The following is a 21,434-nucleotide window of genomic DNA, read 5'->3' as shown; positions in this document are numbered from 1 at the left end:
TAAACAAAGAGGTCGACCACCTTCGTCACATGGATTCGATGAAGCAGGTAGAATTAGATGCCAGTCAATTTACTCTCACCAACCTTCAACTAGATTATAAGAAATTATCCGCGGAATATGACCATCTTGATGAAGCGCGAGATGCGGTTGTTAATGAGTATGAAGAGGCTTCGGCTTGTGACGAAGGTATAACTCTATTTCATCGAGTGTGATTGTGTCTTTACTGTGCTAACTCCCTTGTGTTGTCTTTTTCAGAGCTCGAGGGACAACTCCGCGTTGCAAATGAAAAGCTTAAAAAGGCTCAATCTTCCTTAACGCAGCAGGAAGAACAGACTAATCATTTTAAGAGTTTGGCAGCGTCCCGCGAAGAGGTCGTTGGTGCAGCTTCTACAGAAGTGAATCGTCTGTCTTCATTGTTATCCCAAGCCCAACAGCGGACGATAGTTATTAAGCACAAGGCTCGGTGTCAGTTGGCTGAGGAGACAAACAAGATGCTGGAGAAGATTGAGCTTGGCCTTAAGACCGAGCATGGCCTTGTGAAAATCTATCCACGTCGTCCAGTGCCTGCTTCCCTGCCTGGCTCTTCGGGACCCTCGTCTAGTGGGAGCGTCCCTTCAACTCTTCGGAACAATCCTGCTGATGTGGTGGCCCCTTCTAAGTAGAGACCGCAGCATCGTTATCCTTCCGTTGAGATTCCTTGTAAATTTTTGGTGAAAAGAGAATATTTTTGCTGTGTATTCCTTGTAAATTTTGGATGTGTATATTTACAATCCATGGTCTTGTCGCTTTTTGTAACCAACCTTTATGAAATGGATCATTTTTTTTGACATACCTGCAATATCAGTTTGTTGTTTTATTTAGTCATTGTGATGAAAGACTCTAAAAATAAAGAGGATTTGAAGTGTTTGGGTGCGATCCCGAAGGGAGGTACCTTCGTGATCGGCTTGAGACCTGTCACCCCGCTGGCGAACCCTTGGCCAGAGGATTCCCAGACGGTGGGGGCCGAGGCAACGTTCTAGGATATGGGGTTAAAAAATTTACATACACCCATTCCGTCGACCCGTTGCCTTAAGATTGGTTGGGTATCTCTTTCTGCTGGGTGCCTTCCCCCTGGTCTTACACTTATGGACACTGACGGGGGAGCCCTGAGAGATTGTAGATTAACTACTTTCCCCAATATTGTCGATAGGTTTAGTTGATATATAGAAAGCTTGTTTGATTGATAGGTTGAGGCCTGCAATTCCTCGTCCAGAGATAGAAACATGTAGAGTGGTCACGCTCCCTTCTTCTTCTGGTACCCTTCACGCAGTTGCAAGGCTGCGTTGCCCCTATGGGAAGTATGGTTTGAGCCACTTAGCATTCCAAGGATGTCGGAGGACTTCGCCTTTCAGATTACGAAGGTAGTAGGAACCGCTTCCCGCAATATCGTGTATTATAAAAGGTCCTCCCCACGTAGGTGCTAACTTTCCCCATCTCTTCTCTCGTTGATACTGTGGGATTGTTCTCAACACATACTGCCCCTCTACAAAATTCCGAAGCTTTACCTTTTTGTTGTACTCCCTTGCAAGTCTTCGTTGGTAATTTTCCATCTTCTGCAATGCTGCTTCCCTTCTTTCTTCTAGGTCGTCCAATCTCTCTAACATCATGTCTGTTGTGAGATTTTTCTCCCACGCTTCGGTCTTTGTGGTTGGCATGAGTATCTCTGTAGGGATGACTGCTTCAGCTCCATAAGTGAGAAGAAACGGGGATTCCCCAGTGGCAGATCTTCGCGTTGTCCTGTATGCCCATAACACATTGTGTAACTGTTCACACCACCGCCCCTTATGTTCGTCTAATTGTTTTTTGAGGATAAGGGCGAGGGTCTTGTTGGTGGCTTCCGCTTGTCCGTTGCTTTGAGGGTATATAGGGGTGGATTTGTTCTTCCTTATTTTGAAAGCATCGAAGAGCATGTCTATGTTTTTCCCTTGTAATTGCTTACCATTATCGGATACGATTTCTGCTGGTATGCCGAACCTGCAGATGATGTTCTGGAATATGAAAGTAAACACATCCACGTCTCTGATCCTAGCTAAGGCTTTAGCTTCCACCCATTTACTGAAGTAGTCCGTGGCTACTATCAAAAATCGTCTTTTCCCTGATCCTTCGATGAAAGGCCCGACGATATCTATGCCCCATTTTGCGAATGGCCACGGGCTATCTACAGAATTTAACATTGTTGCTGGCGCGTGTATCTTTTTGGCGAAACGCTGACATTCTTCGCATCGTCGGGACATTCTTGCGGCATCCTGTATCATCGTGGGCCAGTAATATCCTTGCGTTTTGGCTTTGTCGGCTAGTGATCTCATACCGCTATGATTCCCTGCGTCCCCATAATGGATGTCATTTAGAATTCGGTGCCCCTCTTTTCGAGATAAGCAACGTAGTAACGGTCCGAGGAAGGATTTCTTGTACAGGACCCCATCCCGAAGATCATATCTTCCTGCTTTGGAGAGTATTTTCCTAGCCTGTTTATGGTCCGCGGGTAAACTTCCCTTTTCGAGAAACGCATGGATCACCGTTCTCCAATCATCTTCGTTGCTGAAGTCTTCGTCTTGATTTGCTCTTGACAGGATATCTTCTTCGTCAAAATTATGGATGTCCTCTTACCTGGTCTTCGGTATTTTCTTCCACTGTATCTTGATTGGTAGCGAAGGAGAATTGAGGTGTAATCGAAGGCTCGTATACCCTTGTTATTTTAATAGCTTCGATGCTTTCGTCCTTCAGCATGGATGATATATATGCCAGGGCATCTGCGTGCCTGAGATCCCTTCTGCATAAGTGCCGGAACTTGATGTTCGGAATTTGTGACGCCAATGTTTGGACCAAGGCCATGTAAGCTGAGAGGGTGTCATCGTACACGTTGTACTCGAGCCCTATTTGCCGTATGACAAGCTGTGAATCACTTGTTAGTCTTACGTCGGCTACTCCCATCTCTATTATATTCGGAGGGCATGTACGACTGCCTCGTATTCGACGATGTTGTTGGTATGCTCTTTGAATTCTAACCTGAGTGCCTGTACAATCCTTTCTCCGGTTGGGGTGGTGATGACAATGCCTATTCCTGCTCCTTCCTTATTTTTGGAACCGTCGACGAAGACTTCCCATTGTCTTTGACTCGAGGGTTCGAGGATATCCATTGGATCCTTGCTTTCTTCCTCGGCTTCTGGTATTCCCTTAATCTCATCGTCGTTGTCCAGGGGAAGGTCTGCTAAGAAATCCGCCAAAACTTGGGATTTTCGAGAATGTTGAATTTCATGAATGATGTTGAATTGGTCCAGGTGGGTGTTCCACTTGGCTATTCTGCCCACTTTTCCCGCGCTTTTGAGGACTGCTTCCAGTGGTGCTTTGCATGGGACCCGGACGAAGTGAGTTAGGAAGTAGGTTCTCAGCTTTTGAGTAGCCCATACCAATGCTAGGATAAGCTGTTCGATCTTTGTGTAGTTCCTTTCCGCAGAATTGAGGGTCTTACTGACGTAATAGATAGGTTGTTCTATCTTCGTATTGGTTTTGACCAACACTGCGCTGACTGCGTCTTCGGTTGCTGCTATGTATAATGCCAAAACCTCATCAGGATCCGGCTTCTGCAGGATCGGAATCGAAGCTAGGTGTTCTTTGATTTTTTGGAAGGCTTCTTCGCATTCTGCGGTCCATTCAAACTTGCTCCCTTTTTTGAGAATATTGAAGAAATGTCTGCATTTGTCCGAAGATCGGGCAATAAATCTGCCCAAGGCTGCTATGGACCCATTGAGCTTCTGAACTTCTTTTAAATTCTTTGGGGATGGCATTTCTACTATGGCCTGAATCTTCACTGGGTCTACCTCGATGCCCCTTTTTGTTACCAAATACCCGAGGAATTTCCCTGAGGTGACACCGAAAGTACATTTCTCTGGATTTACTTTCATGCGGTGTTTCCTCATTGCTTCGAAGATGTCTCTCAGATCCTTGTGGTGATCTTTGCGCAGCTTGCTTTTGACGAGCATATCGTCAACGTAGACTTCTAAGGTGCTTCCAATCCATGGCCTGAAAATAGCATCGACCATTCTTTGGTATGTTGCCCCTGCGTTTCGAAGTCCGAAAGGCATTCTAGTGTAGCAATAAAGACCATGTGGTGTGTAGAACTGTGTGTGGCTGATCCTCTTCTGCCAGGGCCACTTGGTTGTAGCCAGAATGTCCATCCATGAATGACAGTTCTTCATATCCTTCTACTGCTTCTACCAGCTGGTCTATGCTTGGCAATGGATAGCTATCCTTTGGACATGCTTTGTTGAGGTTAGTGAAATCGATGCATATCCTAACCCCCCCATTTTTCTTAGGAACGACGACCATATTGGAGATCCACGTAGGGTACTTGACCTCCTTGATGAAACCTGCGTCTAGTAGTTTTCGAAGTTCTTTTTCCACTGCCTTATGATATTCCGGCGCGACTTTTCTTATTTTCTGTCTGAAAGGTGGCGTGCCTGGTTTGATGCGCAGCTCATGTTGGATTATTTTTGGGTCAATCCCAGGCATATCTCCTAATTTCCAGGCGAATACATCTGCGTATTCTTTAAGTAACTTGGTCAGGGAATCTTCTCTCTTTTCGTCCATTATGGTCCCTACTTTGATCATCTTCGGGTTTTCCTCCGTTCCTATGTTGATTTCTTTTACGGGCTCTACTGGCGTGAAAACCGGCTTCGGATCCCCGAGGACTGGGGCGTTCTTTAATTGCTACTTGGTATGTTTCTGTCCAGCGTTGGCTGCTGAAGTACTTGTCTCTGTGTTCCGGACATTATCATCTTTGGTCAAATCCCTTCCTGTAGTTTCCTTGAGGAACTGGTCTATGGCCTTCTCTTTCGCAGCTTCTTTATTTTTAAGTCTTCGGGTTTTGTGTTGCTTTTCTTGTTCGTTGTTGATGCGATCCTGAGTGGCTTGGCACTCTCTGCAGAGACCCGATCTCCCTTGATTTCCATTACTCCCTCAGGTGTAGGGAATCTGAGATATTGGTAGTACGTTGCCGCCACCCCTTGAGTTTATGTAACCATTTTCGTCCAATGATGGCATTGTAGGGGGACGGGGCGTCCACTACGCTGAACCGTGTTTCTACTTTCATGGGTCCAGCGTCAACCTGCAACACGATGTCTCCCAAGGGCTTCGTGGGTGCTCCATTAAATCCGTAGATGGTGTAATAAGAGGTCATTAGCTGTTCTTCATGGAGCTTCATTCGTTTGAATGCATCGTAGAATAGAACGTTCACTGAGCTCCCCCTCTATGAGGATCTTTTTAAGGTTACATCCAGCCACGGGTAGTGTGAGGACCAAGGGGTCGTTATGGTCTTCCATATCTTCGTCGATATCTTCAGCATCGAAGATAATAGGTGAGTCCATCCACTCTTCATGTTCGTCCACCTCTATCCCATCGATCTTATACAATTCGCATCGGTCCTCGAACTGCTTCCGTAACCTCTTTCCTATCTGTGCTGTAAGTGAGGGCCCTGCGGTTTCAGAACATGAGATGGTGTTGATTGTGCGGTTCCCTTCTGGAAGTTGGACTGGCTTGGTTCGTTTAGATCTATCCTCTGCGACATCCTTTCGTATGTAATGTTTGAGCTCGCCCGCATCAATCAATTTCTGGATCATTATTTTGAGGTTTTTACACTTTTCGGTCTGGTGCCCGTTGAAACAGTGGTATTCACAGTAATCTTTGGATTTCTCGGTTCTTGGGGGTTGTTTTCCCTTAGACCATGGCCATTCCAGATTTTCCCTTCCTTTGACCTCTCGCAGGATCCGAGCATAGCTAGCATTGAGCTTTGTGTAAACTTGATCTTCGAACTTCCGATCGTCTTTTCGCCTTTCGTCCCTTCGTTCTTTCCTATCTTCGTGGGGTCGTTCCACCGAGCAATTCCTTTTGGTTCCAGTGGTTTGTTCTGCGGAATTCGTACGGTGAGTTCTCTGTGGGTACGCCCTCGGGTTTTCACGCTGGATTTCTTCAAGACGAGCGTGTTTTTCAATAATTATTCGAAGATCCCCCTCTGTCTTGGGCACGCTTCCATGAATCTCAACAAAGAGTGGACTCATTCGGTCTAATCCCCACTTGTAGCAGTTGATACTTACCACCGGGTCCACACTTCATATGGCTTGGCAGACCTTGTGCCATCTGTTGGTGTATTCCCTCGTGGTTTACTTATATCCGATTGCCAGTGAAAAAAGCTTATCCATTCCAGTATTAACAGCCTTGTTGTACATGTAAGTTCTTAAGAATTTTTCTGCGAGTTGGTCATAGGAGTGGATGGAGTTTGGCGTCAGATTATCAAACCAAGACAATGCCGATCCCTTCAAACTCGATGGGAAGTATCTACAGAGTACTGCGTCGTTCTAGCTCCATCTAGCCAGTACACGGTTATAATACCGAATGTGTGCAGCGGGATCGCTGGATCCGTCATAGCATTCGAATGTCGGGACAGGGCATTTGAGTGGAATAGGTGTGTTGGCCAGGAGATGAGTTAAGGGTGTGACGTTAGCCTCTCTCATGACTTCTTCCAACCTTCCTCCTCCTTGTCTACTTTTTAATTGCCTGATCTCTGCCATCATTTCATCACGTAGCTCTTCCATCGCGCGGTGGTGCCCTACATTCCTCTGCTCATGATAGCTTGACTCTCTATCGTTATAATCTGGGTCGGATTCGCTGCTTCCTCTGTCCGCGTTTCCATTGGCCGCTACGATGACTCTTCGGTCTCGGTTTGGTTCGGGTGCCTTTGAATTTGCTTCATCGAGTTGTTGGCTCGTCTTTGTGCTTAAGGAAATCTGGTCTTTTAAATCCTGGTTTTCTCTGGCCAACAAAGCCACAGCATTCGCGTAAACCTTTTGGCTTTTCTTCAATTCTTCAAGTTCGGCCATCAATCGGTCTGATTGGTTCGACCCTTGATTGGGAGTCCCAGCTCGTGCTATTACGGCCACCGTGCCGCCTTCTTCTATGGTTTGTACTAAAGGCGGGGGAGGTTCAGCTTCGATTGTTGGCATTCCCAGATCGGGCGGAGTGCCCATCTGTGGTGTTAGAGCCACCTGCACAGTTTGATTCAGCTCATTGGTTGATGGCATTCCGAAGGTTGGCGGGTGCGCTGGTTGGTACGTTCTGGATTCATCCACCCTTTCTTTTGGTTGGTGAAATTGATTCGTAGCAAGAGTTTTCACGGCTTCCGTAGTCTTCTGGACTGCCGCTGTCGTATTATATTTTGTCGTCGCTGCTCTAAGGGCCGCGGCTGCAACGAAATTAGCATTCATGGGCGAAGTGATTTCCGAAGTGTCCTGTTTCTGACTGGTCATTTTGGCTTTGTCTCCTTTCTGCTTGCTCCGGGTGATGACCGGGGTTGTCCTCGGTGCTTCCTTCGACGTGGCTCTGGATTTTCCTACTTCTTGCATCTTTCTGCACAAGGTAATTTCAAACAGCGGGAAACAGAAATATCCGTGCGGATCGGGTTAGTTTGCGAAAATTCCTAATTCCATGACAGGGAGAAACTGCCCGAGGGCCACAGAGAACTCTTAGGGTAGCCCATTTGATTCAAACATGAGTTAAAAGTATATGGATTAAATTCTTATTAAAAGTGCGGATTCATTGAAAGTATGAGGAAACGCGAGAAAACCCCTTTTAAAACTGCACGTAAATCCTTTGAAAACTTACAAAAGCCCAACGGAAAGATAGGTCCGTACGAGATCTAGAAAAATGTAGATCCGTGGATCTAAGTAATAAATCTTTTAACCAGTAAACGACGATACTGTCGGTAGTACCGAAGACAACGGGTGCGTTTTTGAACATGGCAAAGTTAATAAAAGATAAATACTGTTAAATATAATGAAGCAGAGCAATCTTACGCTAATTTAATTATGAAATCACAGGATAAGATAAATCTTTTACCGGTACGAAATCCCTGTTTCTAGCGCCAAATTGTGAACACGTAAATCACGTAGGCATATATATGTTCACAAAAAATATTCAAACTCTAGGTACCAACTCGTGCTGATAATACAATGGCATTGATTCCTTGGCTCAAAACCTTCGGGTTTATCATAGCCTCATCTAAGAATACTGCGAGTGGCGTTTGCGCAAGGGGAGATAAAGAAAGCGAAGCATAAAAGTAAAACTCATGAAGCGTTAGACAAAAATAAAGTGCTGAAGTGTAAATGAGACCGGGATTTACGTGGTTCAGCACTAAGGCCTACATCCACGGGGTTGTTGTTTCACTATGTACTTGATGGTTACAAAGATAGTCGAGTGACTTTGTAGTTTACATTGGTCTATCTATTGTAAAGGACTAACTTATACTTACAATCTTTTCTCTCTCTCCTTCCCCTCTTTTTCCGATCCCCTTACTCTTGGTGGAGAGGGGGTATTTATAGGGTTAGAATGTGGGACCCATCTCTGAAGGCCGTTGGAACCTTATCTTCTTGTGTTTTGTTTCCATCACGCAGGGGTTTTCGTTCATAACTTCATCACGCAGAGTCATCCTCGTTCGTTCCACGGGTTGATCGACACGTATGCTGCTCAGAGTGTTTAATGTGGGTAGTTGAGGCGCCTGCTCGTGTCAGGCAAGTGTTCTCTGCCTCTGTCGCGTCTATGTCAGTACATCTTCTCTCCATCGTTGATCTTGGCTTCTTTTGGGGATGAGATAAAGTAACTCTTTGGGAGTTATTTGGTGCTCCGCAATACAGCGTGTTACCGGAACATCCTTTAACTTCTGCCCTTAGATTTGCTCGGGCAACGATCCAACGTCGGCGTGATGAGCATCTTGGTTGTGGGCACATGTCATCATGCTTTGATGACTTTGTCCGCATGCTCTCCGCGTATGTTCCTATATACACGTGTTTGATGATGAAATATGTGCACACAGGAAACTATGCTGAAGCAGAAGAGGTCGATGCCAGAGGAGAAATAGCTTACTGAAATGGTCTAAAAACAACTGAAAGAGTTATCGTCCCTCCTTAAATACCTTGTACTCGTTAAACCGTGTTATAGATGTTTAAGTGTTGCTTTGCTTTTCCTAGAATGTAATTTCTGTTGTTTCTGTTATGAATGTTTGAGTTTTAATCTTAAAGGTTTGTTAAAAATTCTAATACACAGGTCGTCTGTAAAGTCAGCACACTAAAAAGAAAGTTGGACTAAAAAAAACACTATTAACCATTCAAAGTCTAAACCTTGAATCAGTTGCCCTGCATATATTCGAAATTGCGTAAAATGAAAACAAAAAGGAACTATGAAGGAAAACCTAATGAAAATATGAACTGATGGAAAATATGAATAGAGACAATATAGGAAACGCCGGAAATTAATGTAAATCCGCCTGAAAAAAACACCAAAATGTAAGGAAATTCGATTCACTTTCCAAAAGTGTAACAAAGAAGATCAAAGACAATATCTCAAAGGCATTGTATCTCATTAAAACGCATCTCTAAGTAGATAATAAGGTTGCAGGGAAGATAAGGCGGTCTTAAATGAGCAATAAAGAGAGAAATGAAACGATTAATTATCCCTTTGGATCTAATAAAAGAGAAGAGTAGGAGTCTAGTCGCAACTAAGCAGCAAACAAACAACATAAACATCAAAAATGGTTTGCGATCACAAGAAAGTTCCTAAGAATGTTTTAATTTCTACTACAAGAGTCAAGCGATGCAGAGAAAATCATCTCCATCGAATTCAGTACTATGAGTGTTCTAAGTGTTCCAGCGAGGTTTTCCTTCATCCTAATCAGGCTCAGTACCTGGCTTACTGCAATCTCAGCAAAGAATAGAAGGAAAAACTATGTTCTTGCGCTAAAAGAATCATACAGTTTAAGATAGAAAGGGGGATTTCACTTGATGCCAAGATATATCTCAAGGATATGCCTGCCTGTTCTGATTACCAGTATATTCTAAAGAGGGAGATAAGGTACCTTAAGAAAAGGGGGAAAGGGCATTACGATGAGATGGAGCAGAAAGATGCAGAAGAAGGGATAGAGTTCTAATTGCTAATGGCATACATCTACTGCAGATTGAAAGAACCATCTAGTCCCTAGTCGATTCTCAGTCTAGTGGTTCAAATTTACTTTTCCTTGTTTTTAATGTATTTAGTACTACTTGCTAGTTAAGGTTCTATATTAGTACTTTCTACTTTGAAATCTTCTTCTTCTTATATAATCAATTCTTAAGGAGATAAAGTCTCTAAGAGAATCACTCACCGAATTAAAAGGGGACTACTAGAAATCTACAGATTAAAGATATAAAGACTCTAATGAAATCTGTCTCTGAATTAAAGAGGTACTGCTAGCAATCTAAAGAAAACACAGAAACTAAGGATAGTATAGAAGCCGTCTAGAAAAATCAAAAATAACACCATACCTGAGAAAAACAAGGGGATGCAATAGGTTAATTAAAAGAAAAACAGAGGGATGCATATATCTAGTATGAATTTAATTTTTTCAGCCAAAATCAGTTTGAGTTGTTTAAAAAATCAAAAATGGTATAAGCAAACATTAAGTTCATTTAGAAATTTAATATGGGTCTCATTTACATGTGTTTACTCAATAAATACATTTGTAGATTTGTAGAGATTTAAAAAGAGTCATGAAAATTAAATGCTTTGCGAGAATTATATAGATTAGAGAAAAATTTTGTGGAATCATGCAGAGTTGTCTAATGTCTTGCAGACATTTGTAAAGTACTGAAGAGTTGTAAAAACAAATTTTATACGGAAATATGCATGATAGACATAAAAACAAATTTTATTGTAGTTTGTTTATTATAGTAACTTCAACTAAACTAAATTATTATTATTTTTTATATATTATTTTTTTTGTTCAATAAAGTACAATAAAGTGTAACAATAAATTAAAATAATTATTAATTTACATTTGTACATAATAATTAAAATTAAAAAAATGTTTTACATAATATAATATAATTTATACTCATATGTAATATGAGTCTTATAGATTGTGCATTCATGTAATAAAATAAAAGAGGGTAAAAAACATCTTTATAAAAATTTTGGAAGTCTTCCAAAATCTTACATGTTTTGCAAGACTTTTATCAAAGCAAATATACACACAAAAGTCATTCAAAATCTTCAAAATAGGTAAGTATGCAAAGTCTTTGAATTTTCAAGTTTACAACGAATAACATAAACTTTAGAAGACTTTTTGACAATCTACAACGAGTAACAAAAACTTTGAAAGAGATTTTAAAGGTATACAACCAATAACATAATACTTTGTAAATCCATTAAACTCTTTGAAAATCAATGAAAGTATTTATTGAGTTAATACTTTGTAAATCCATTAAACTCTTTGAAAATCAATGAAAGTATTTATTGAGTAAACTCTTGTTAGATTCCAACCAATTCCCCCATCACCCATCCCTCCTAGCTTAGGATTAAACACAAGCAGGGAGGATTACTCAGAGATCATTGAAGGATTAAGAAAAATCAGTTTAAAACTGCGATGGATGAAGAAAAATAGCCGTTGAGGGCTGGAGGAGGAGAGAGAGCAGAGGAGAGAGAGAGCCTTTTGTTGATGTTGAAGATGAAGTTGAGGAAAAAAATGAGATTTTTTTTCTTCTATATTTTTCTTCTCACGGTAGTATAATATTTTCAGCACTAAAACCTCCTCTTATTACAAAAATTCAGCTTCACTTAACCTTGAGTATCCCAAAATTTGTAGAGATACGCCCAAATGTGGTTTTTTGTTTGTTTTATAAAGGAATAAATTAGAAGAAAAAAAATATATAAAAAATGACTCAAATGATTGGTTTTCATATTTGTGATACAAAACCAAGCAAGCCTCTTTTTGAAACAGGGAAGTATTGATCTATTATTTGGTCCTAGACTTCCAAGTTCCAAGGATGCCTTTTGATAGACCGCTACGTGCTTAAATTAGGGGTGCACATACCCTACCCATACCCGCCAACCCTACCCTATCCGCCGGTTTTTTAATCGTATCCTACCCTATCCATTATTTGGCGGGTAGGGTGGCGGGTAAAAAATTTCTTAACCGCCGCTAGATGGGTAGGGTGGCGGGTAAAGCTCGAAATTATCCTACCCTACCCGTCTACCCGCCTGTTTATACTATTGATCTCTTCTGTTGGTTCTCGTTTAATCTCTGTCGTTGATCTTTCAACTATTGATCTCTGTCGTTGCTTTATATTTTCCTACAACACTAAAAACTAAAAACTGGATTCAGTTTTCGTTTAGAACTTCAAATATTTATCTCTGCAGAGAAACTCTGATTTACTAGTACCTCTCACATCTCGTTTAGAACTTCAAATCTGTTATCAGATCTCGTTTAGAACCTTTTAATAGGTTGATTCAAGGTAAGATCTAACTTTAAAGTTCATTTTGTTTCATTTTTTTTTGTGTTAAATTGATTGAAAAATCATAAGGTTTCAATGTTTCATGCATGTTGCTGGATATGAGGAATCTGAGTTTGGAAAGCTAACGAAGGGTTTAGAGAGTGGTTCTTCCTCCTAATTTGAAATCCAAACTAATTTTCAGGTGAAAAATTTGAATAATTTTTTTAATAATTTGAATGGGTTTTTCTTTTATATGTTGTATTGCTTGGTGATTTTATTTGTATTTGAAGAAGTTAGTTGAAATCAGTTGAGTAGTATTGGTTCAACTCATTAATTCTAAATTTCAGTGGTGTTCTCTAGATTTCAGTGTTGTTATTAGGACCCTTTGAAACAGTTATCTGTGGGGGTCTTCTTATTAATTTGATGGTGGTGGTGGTGGTTGAATCCAACTAATTGAATCACAGAAATAGTCTATCTTGGTGAGTGCTTGCTATTGCTATCAGTCAGTCCTATTATTACTAGCTATAGTGATGATAGTCCCAACTATTTAATGGTGGCTTTCTTTTTTTCCACTCATATTGGTTCAACTCATTAATTCTGAACAAGACCCTAGTGGAAATTCAATCTAATTTTTGGTTTAATTTTTTCATTTAGGTGCTTATGATGGTGAAGAGGCAGCTGCACATGCATATGACTTAGCTGCATTGAAGTATTGGGGAAGAGAAACCATCCTTAATTTCCCTGTAAGTAATCAATTTCTCAACCCACCATTTCTCCTAATCTAAGACCTTTGCTAGGTGGAGGTAGGACTCAGATTAATAATCTCTAAGTCTAATTCTACTGTCTAAGTCAATACAACGCAGAATAGCACTACCATCGATACCAATAGAACCCTCTAATTCTCCAAGGGTATCTTAACCAACAGACGGATATAACTACTGTCTAATTCTAAATTTCAGTGTTGTTCTCTAGATTTCAGTGCTGTTATTAGGACCCTTTGAAGCCTGTTAACTTTTTTTGCTTTCTATTCATATCACTTGTTCTTTCTAGTGAGGAAGCATGGTTGAGATTACAGAATTGATGTCAACGAGACCTCCTATTCCCTCTCAAGATGCATCTCAATCCGTGCAACAAAGGGTCAGGGTTGTTATATCTCCGCCACCTCCACCTCCACCATCTTCTCAACCTGAGGTCAGGGAAAGTATGAAGCGGAACAGAACATCTTCGGTGTGGGAGCATTTCCAAAAGAGTGTTGATGAAGCTGGTATTAAATGGGGGAAATGTAACTACTGTGAAGGTGGTAAATATAGGGCTGGTGGTAAGAAGTATGGCACATCAAATTTGAACTGGCATTTGACCAAGTGTCGGAAGTATTTGGAGTCACTAGAAGCTGCGCAGTTGGACTCTCTCGGTCATCCTAGCAATCTGGGAGATCAGCAGCAAACAGTTGGGGTTACGTTCTGTCAAGATGGATGTAGGAGAGCCTTGATAAAGTTCATCATCACAGATGAACAGTCTTTCCGAATGGTTGAAGGAGAAGGATTTATAGCATTTTGTAGATATCTTGAGCCGAGGTTCAAACTTCCATCGCGGATGACCGTCTATCGTGATATCTGTGGACTGTTTTTGAGTGAAAAAGCCAATTTGGTGAACTATTTCAAGTCGAACAAGGTTAGAGTTTGTCTCACAACCGATACATGGACATCCATTCAGAACTACAACTACATGGTGGTTACTGCCCACTTCATCGATGACCACTGGAAGTTACACAAAAGAATAATATGTTTCTGTCAAATTACTAGTCATGGAGGTGAGCATATTGGAAGAGCATTGGAGAAATGTTTGATAGAGTGGGGTCTTGAGAGAGTGTTCACCATCACGCTCGATAATGCATCTGCAAATAAAAAAGCAATTGAATATGTCCAAGAGAAAGTTGTAAGTTGGGGATCGTCAATTGTAGGAGGTAAACATTTACATGTAAGGTGTGCTGCCCACGTATTAGCTTTAGTTGTTAAGGATGGGTTGAAGAAATATCATAATTCAGTGAGCAGAATCAGGTCGGTGGTTAAATACGTCACGGCCTCTCCTGCTAGAATGAAGAAATTCTTAGATGCCTTATTTCTTGAAAGAATGAAATACAAAAAGGGATTAGTGTTAGACGTGAAAACAAGATGGAACTCCATTTACTTGATGTTGGATGCAGCAGAAAAATACGAAAAAGTCTTTATAAGGCTAGGACGATCTGATAAATCATTTCGTGAGAGGTTTATCTTCGATATTCCCGATGAATCAGTAATGGGTGTTAATGTTGATGATATTGACAGTACTGATTTTCTTGATGAATCCAGTTCTTCTGATTCTGATGCTGATGAAGTTCCCTTATCTGGTCGAAGAAAAGCCAAGAAGAAAAAGCCTCGCGTGCATGCTCCTGAAAAGTATGACTGGGCTAATGCTCGAGTCCTAGTTCAGTTTCTACAGGTATTTTAAAGATTTTATCAGTAGTTTATATTTCGTTCTTTGGTTAGTTTATCAGTAGTTTATATTTTGAAGCTTCTCTTGCAATATCATATGAATGCTGCCCATTCATAATGCTGCCCATTCATAATGCTCCCATTTGACCATGAATCAATCATATGGTTTAGATTTTGAGCTCCTCTCGAAACCCCTAACAACTGATGTGATGAAGATTGTGGAGCATTTCTATCATCTCCTCTATATGAATCGTTCCGACACCCCAATTTTATTCATTCTAAGAATGCCTTAAAATTTCTTTGCTGGAATTCAATTATTTCGTTTCATATCTGTGATGTCTATTTGCCATTAATTCTACGGATTTGTTGCAATGAGGAGTAAGTATTTGCCAGATGTCAGGTCTCAATGATCCATAAGAATATCTGAGCAAAAATTTATTTACAATTTTACCCTGCTGATATAGACTGTAAGAACAAACATTGGACGATGTTATGTTTGTTAGGTTTATGTTAGTTTGGCTTCAGAAACAAACACCCCAATTTTATTCATTCTAAGAATGCCTTATAATAACTAGATGTCATTACAGGCAGAGTGATCTCAAATTCGTTTTTGTTTCGTGCTCATGTATTCTACAGCTAAGAATGCCTTATAATAACTAGATGTCATTACAGGCAGAGTGCTCATGTATTCTACAGCTAAGTAACACGCATAGGTTTCTTCTTCATGAGTTTTGTTGGGCGATGCTTTTGTTCTATAGTGTAAAGAAGGTTGTTATATCAACTGCTTTTCTTGGTCTTGCAATAATATGTACTCATTGCTGTTGATGTTCTTGGTAATTCTTTCACTCAGATGAACTTCTTTTCTTGGTCTTGCAATAATATGTGGTTGTCTAGATGTTTTGGTCTTTGCTTACGAGTTAATATGATCTGTATATGAAGTTTCAATAACTATCTTGATCAAGATTGGGTGTTGCAAAAGAAGCTTCTGAATTTCTGTCCTCTTCCACCACCTCATACAGGTAGAGCACTTACTGTTATTTCTTTATCTTATTCTTCAATATAAATTCATGATAACTTTTCTCCTTTCTACTACCTCAAAACAGGTGAACACCTTTCTGCTAAGTTATTTGCTATGATAGAAGATTGGGGAATTGAAGACAAGGTATCCAACATCACCTTGGATAATGCTGCAAATAACGGAGCTTGTACTGGAATTATGAAGAGTAGACTTGTTGCAAAGAAGATCTTGTTGAACGATGGAAAATTCTTTCATGTGCGTTGTTGTGCTCATATCTTAGCTCTTATTGTAAGAGAAGGACTTAAGAAGATTGATCCAGCCGTGCTTAAGATAAGAGCGTCAGTGAAGTCCCTTAAAAAGTCCCAAGTAAGACAACAAAAGTTCTTGGACATTGTTAATACTTTAGGAATGTCTGGAATAAAAAGGGGTATTCGTCAAGACGTAAAGACAAGGTGGGATTCCACTTATATTCTGTTTCTGTTATAACTTATAAAGTTAGATAATTGTATTAATGTTTATTATATACTCACTGAATGTTTGTTTTACACAGGTGGAATTCAACTTATCTTATGGTAGATAGTTGTATCCTGTATAAGCCAGTTTTCTCTCATTTGAAGTTGGTAGATTCAGACTATGAAGACTGTCCAACTGATGAAGAATGGGAACAAATTGAAGTAGTCACAAAGTTTCTCAAGGTGTTTCATGATCTCACAAAGATATTTTCTGGTAGTAAGTATCCTACTTCCAATCTGTATTTTGAAAGAATTTGTCAAGTTCAGGTGTTACTAAAGAAAGAAAGTAGAAATGATATTGAATTCATTAGGAACATGGTAAAAGAGATGCAAGCAAAATTTGATAGTTATCGGAAGGAGTTGAGTCCTATATTGGCTATGGCAGTTGTGTTAGATCCTAGATCGAAAATGAATTTTGTGAAATTTACTTACTCCAAGTTGTATCCTGAGGTGAGAGAATTAGAACGTGAAGTTAATAAAGTGCGTAGTAATATGACAGCACTTTTTAATGAGTATTACACCTTGTCAAGTTCAAGAGCTTCCAATAGTTGTGCAACTCAGAATTTAGGTATTCAAAATGGTGGGAATTCTGCTGCCGAAGAAGGGAGTGATTTTTTTCAGGTAATTACTGTCAACTGTGATTTTTTCAAAATGGTGGGAATTCTGCTGCTGACAGTTAAAGATTACTTAACTGAACCCTGTTGTCTTTTGAATTATTGCTTTTCATCTTAAAATATGTTGTCTTTTGAATTACTGTCAACTGTGGATGTAGTATGTGATGGTGTTAGCTTGTTTCTAAGACTTTTAAGACTCATATATTCATAATTCACTCACTTCTAGGTTGTTTCATGCAGGAATATGTTGCAACACAGGAACGTGGTGGTGATGTACTTACTGACTTGTCAGAGTTAGATGAATATCTTGGCGAGTCGTACAGGGGTTGTCTAAATTCACCACTCGACATCCTAAATTATTGGAAGAACCATGAACAACGATTTCCGGTACTTTCAAGAATGGCAGGGGATATTTTGTCAATTCCTATTTCAAATGTCGCTTCAGAATATGCATTTAGCATTGGAGGAAGGGTAATTGATCGATTTCGCAGTTCCTTATTACCTGAAAATGCTGACGCGTTGATAACAACTCGTGATTGGGAATATGGAATTGGTAAGCAAATCAATAATATTTTTTTTAGTTGAATGTCTAGATCTTATATATAAGTTATAAGTTATAACATTGGTTGTTTTTATCCATGTAGGAAAAGAAGATATGGATGAGAACAATGGGATTATTGAAGAAGATGTATTAGGATTTGAACCTGATGCAGTGGAGGATGGGGCAGTGGAGGATGTGGAGGAAGTAAGTTCTTATGCGTCTAATTAGTATGCGTACTTCTTCAATATAAAGCGGGGTAATTATGCAAATTCCATGTTTTTGACTCGAATCTTTTCTTTTTTTGGTTTATTTTTTCTTGAAATTACAGATTCATATTGAATAGTTGGAGCAACTCAAAGATAGACATGGAATATGAGAATGTTTTTTGGACAGACAGTTATTTATCACTTACCACTTACCAGTGTCTCCAAATATTGCATAGAAAAGAGATTGGAGATGTTTTTTTGGACAATTAACACTTTTTTTGATTAACCACACAATATATATTTTGTGCAGGAAGTGGTTGTTAATATCTTTATTGTCGCACTTGGTGATACAAATTACAAACAATGGTATTGCTACAGTCTCGGAGGATTTTTTTTCTTTGTGGAAAATATCATCATGACATGAACTGATGAAGTACTGTAACTAAAGTATTTAAACTACTAATGACTAGTATTTGTAATTTGTGTTCTTTTAATCCTTTAAATGCAAAATTAGTTTAGTTTTGCAATTTTGAGTTTTTTAAATGTGGCCTGAATATGGCCGGAAGGCCCGGAAATAGCCGAGAAATCGATTTCTGGCGAGTTGACTCAACATAAACCAGCTAACCCGTGAGTTCCCGTGAACCCGCAAGCTTTACCCGGGACGGGCGCGGGTTGGAGAAATGACCATCCGTGAAGAATTTCAACCCGCAAGCTTAGGCTTGTATTAACCCGTAACCCGCGGGTTGGTCACAAGCCAGCCCCGGCCCGCCCGTTTGCCAGCTCTAGTGCCGATAGTGGAATCGTAAAATGTTAGTAAGCCATTACCCAAATACTGTATATGAACCTGCGGTTTATGATAAAAGATAGTGGCATCGTAACAAATGCTATGAGGAGAGTGAAACAACCAACTTCACATGAATCACAGAAATATCGTCAAACACAATCTAGTGTAAGACGACTCTCCCCTGTCAAAGGGAGAAAGATTAAATCCCAAGATTTCAATATGCGTAGATATCAATCAGATCCAATTTAATTTCCATTGACTTGATATCATAAAGAGTAAATAAGAAATTAAAAAGCAACAAGTTATATAAGATTTCAGTACTTCTATCATAACTAATTAGGAAAAAAACCTAGAAAAAATATCCACAATTTATAATTTCATCAGTTTTTTTTAATGATCAATTAACCTTTTAATAGTACTGTTTATATCTTCAAACTATGTTCATCTTCTTCCCTCAAGTTTCTTAATTTCTTCGCACAAGCTATTCTTGAGTTTCTGGAAATGGAAAAGAAAAGAGAAAAGACAAAAGTTTTACTAGGGAAGAAAAGATATTCCCGAGGAGAAGCGGCAGAAGCAACTTCTGCCAGAAGTCGGAAGCCAAAAATATTGGCTCCAAAAAAAGCAACTTTTCTACTTACATAAGTTGTTTTGAAATGATGTTACCAAAAGACTTTTGGCTTTTTGATTTAAAAAAGCAAAAAAAGTAACTTCTCCATCTGCATCCAAACAAGCTATAAGTATATGCCGACCAAACTTTTGCAACTAATATTAATTAGGCTTCTCTTAAATATAGCCCACACATTTATTACCTATAATCAAAAAAGTTTAAGTTAAAATGAAAAGTCAAAAATTAAAATGAAAAACCAAACAAGTTTAGCTTTTAGTTTTTACTTTTGTTAGTTTTTCTCTTTTGGTTTGGCTATCAGAAAAAAAAAAACCAGACAAGTTTTAATTTTGACATTAATTTTTCTTTAACAATTAAACTTAAATCTCCCTCTTACTCAAAATCAAAATAAATCCTATTTTTTTTTAATCATACTTAAAATTAATTATCATTGTTCTTTTAGTATTCTCACAAATTGAAAAATTGTTATAAACCCTATTCTTATTTCCCCCCAAAACAAAATAAACTTTAATTCTATTTTTCTCTAAAATAATTTTTTCTTAATCATGATGACATTAAAATTGATCTAGGTGTATATTCTAATTGTTCTCTTAAAATATTCCACAACAACATCAATACTAAGGCTTTGTTCTTTTCCTACAACCATTCTCCTAGAACTCCATAAACATAATCTATAAAACAAAATCTCTAAGATGATTTATTTTTCTTCTCAATCATGATTACATCGTATTGTTGTTGTTCTTGATGTTGATTTAGGGATTTAATGATTATCTTATTGTTTTGCACTATATATATAATAATTATATACTCCCTCGGTCCTAGTTTAGATGTCTAAATAGGATTTTGCACAAAGATTAAGAAAAACAAAGAGAATAGTTTTTTTTTCCACAAATGCCCTAGGTTAGTAATTAAGGTTCCTAGTTTTTAGATGTCTATATTTTTGTTGTTTACTTGGAAAAAATCAAATTAAAGGAAGTATATAGAGAAAAGTATTTAAGAGTGTGTCTAGAAAATTGAAATACATAATTCTCTATGTTATGTGTTGATTCCAAGTTAGGGGCAAATCAGGATGAAAGGTGGAAAAGTATGAAGTATAACAAGTATTTTAGGATCAAAAAAATCCCCTATTTTGGCATCTAAACTAGGACGGAGGGAGTATAATTTTGTGGGCTATGTAGAATGATTATAAAGGTCTGCTTGGTTAGCATAAACACTTATTTGGATGAATTATAGTTAATAAATGTGTGGGCTACATTTAAGAGAATGTCATTAATCATCTTTTTGATTTTCTTTGGTTTTAGACACATCAGATCGTGTTGTGTTTCTATACTTTATAGTTTCAATAAGTATAGACACACCGTAATTTTTCACGGAGAAATCACCGCATGACACACAAAAATGTGGTACCCATAGAAAATCTATTGTCTCCTGGTGGGTCCCAGGAGTTTCTCTCTTGGGGTGATTTCACGGTGATGAAATCACGGTGTGTCTAGCACAGCCGTTATAGTTTATGCCATATTGATGACTCCTGAAAACACTTAAGAATTGACGTTATTGCATCACTAATGACTAAACCGAGCTTTAGTGCTCTCTATAAATACACCTTACACGTTCAATCGTTTCATTCACAATCAAGTTTCAATCCCATTTATGTGCATAATCTTGCCAACTCTTAACCATTTAATTATACACCAAGCATACTAGTCAAAATATACGTCCACAAATCAATATGATGAAGATTAACAGAATTCCAGAAAGCTTTATCGGAATTAAATTGAGGTTGGGCGGAGGCGGAATGCAAAAGATCTTCAAACAGACTTTCAAAGCCGAAGAAGGAGAGAAATTGTTGAAGGCATCTCGATGTTATTTATTGACCACAGCTGGCCCGATTGCAGGTTTACTTTTCGTAACATCTGAAAAAATTGCATTCTCTAGTGAAAAATCTCTGACCATCTCTTCCACAAATGGAGGATTTATTCGAACACCTTACAAAGTAGTGATACCAATAGAGAAGAAAAAAAGAGTTGAAGAAAGTCAAAATGTCGATAAACCGAAACAGAAGTACATTGAGATAGTCACAGTTGATCATTTCGATTTCTGGTTTGTGGGTTTTGTCAACTACGACAAAGCTTTTAGGACTCTTCAAAAATCTATCAACATATCTCAACAACAGTAGGCCCAATGAGGATTCATGAATTTGTACATATATCATGGGTTTTAAGAAGTGAAAATTTAGGCTAGTAGTACAAATAGTCTTTATTGTACTATACAACTCTTTTGTAATGAAATTATCTACATTGTGGTACAGTAAAACCTCTATAAAAGAATACTCTA

General features: G+C 38.9%; 1 protein-coding gene across 1 annotated transcript; it reads left to right on the top strand.

Moving 5' to 3' along the window:
• The first annotated feature begins 20,832 nt into the window (after nt 1–20,832).
• On the top strand, nt 20,833–21,276 carry LOC113295975 (GEM-like protein 4). Its single transcript, XM_026544299.1, has one exon. It carries the CDS (start codon nt 20,833–20,835, stop codon nt 21,274–21,276), a length of 444 nt encoding a protein of 147 aa, XP_026400084.1.
• Nucleotides 21,277–21,434: the final 158 nt, after the last annotated feature.

The sequence above is a fragment of the Papaver somniferum genome, chromosome 7, assembly GCF_003573695.1.
Source record: "Papaver somniferum cultivar HN1 chromosome 7, ASM357369v1, whole genome shotgun sequence".
NCBI classification, from domain to species: Eukaryota; Viridiplantae; Streptophyta; class Magnoliopsida; order Ranunculales; family Papaveraceae; genus Papaver; species Papaver somniferum.
The sequence above is the reverse complement of the archived record's forward strand: the minus strand, read 5'-3'. Positions and strand labels throughout refer to the sequence as shown.

What these genes read in the sequence shown, in the direction of transcription:
- LOC113295975 (XM_026544299.1), top strand. Translation starts at nt 20,833, where the DNA reads ATGAAGATTAACAGAATTCCAGAAAGCTTTATCGGAATTAAATTGAGG.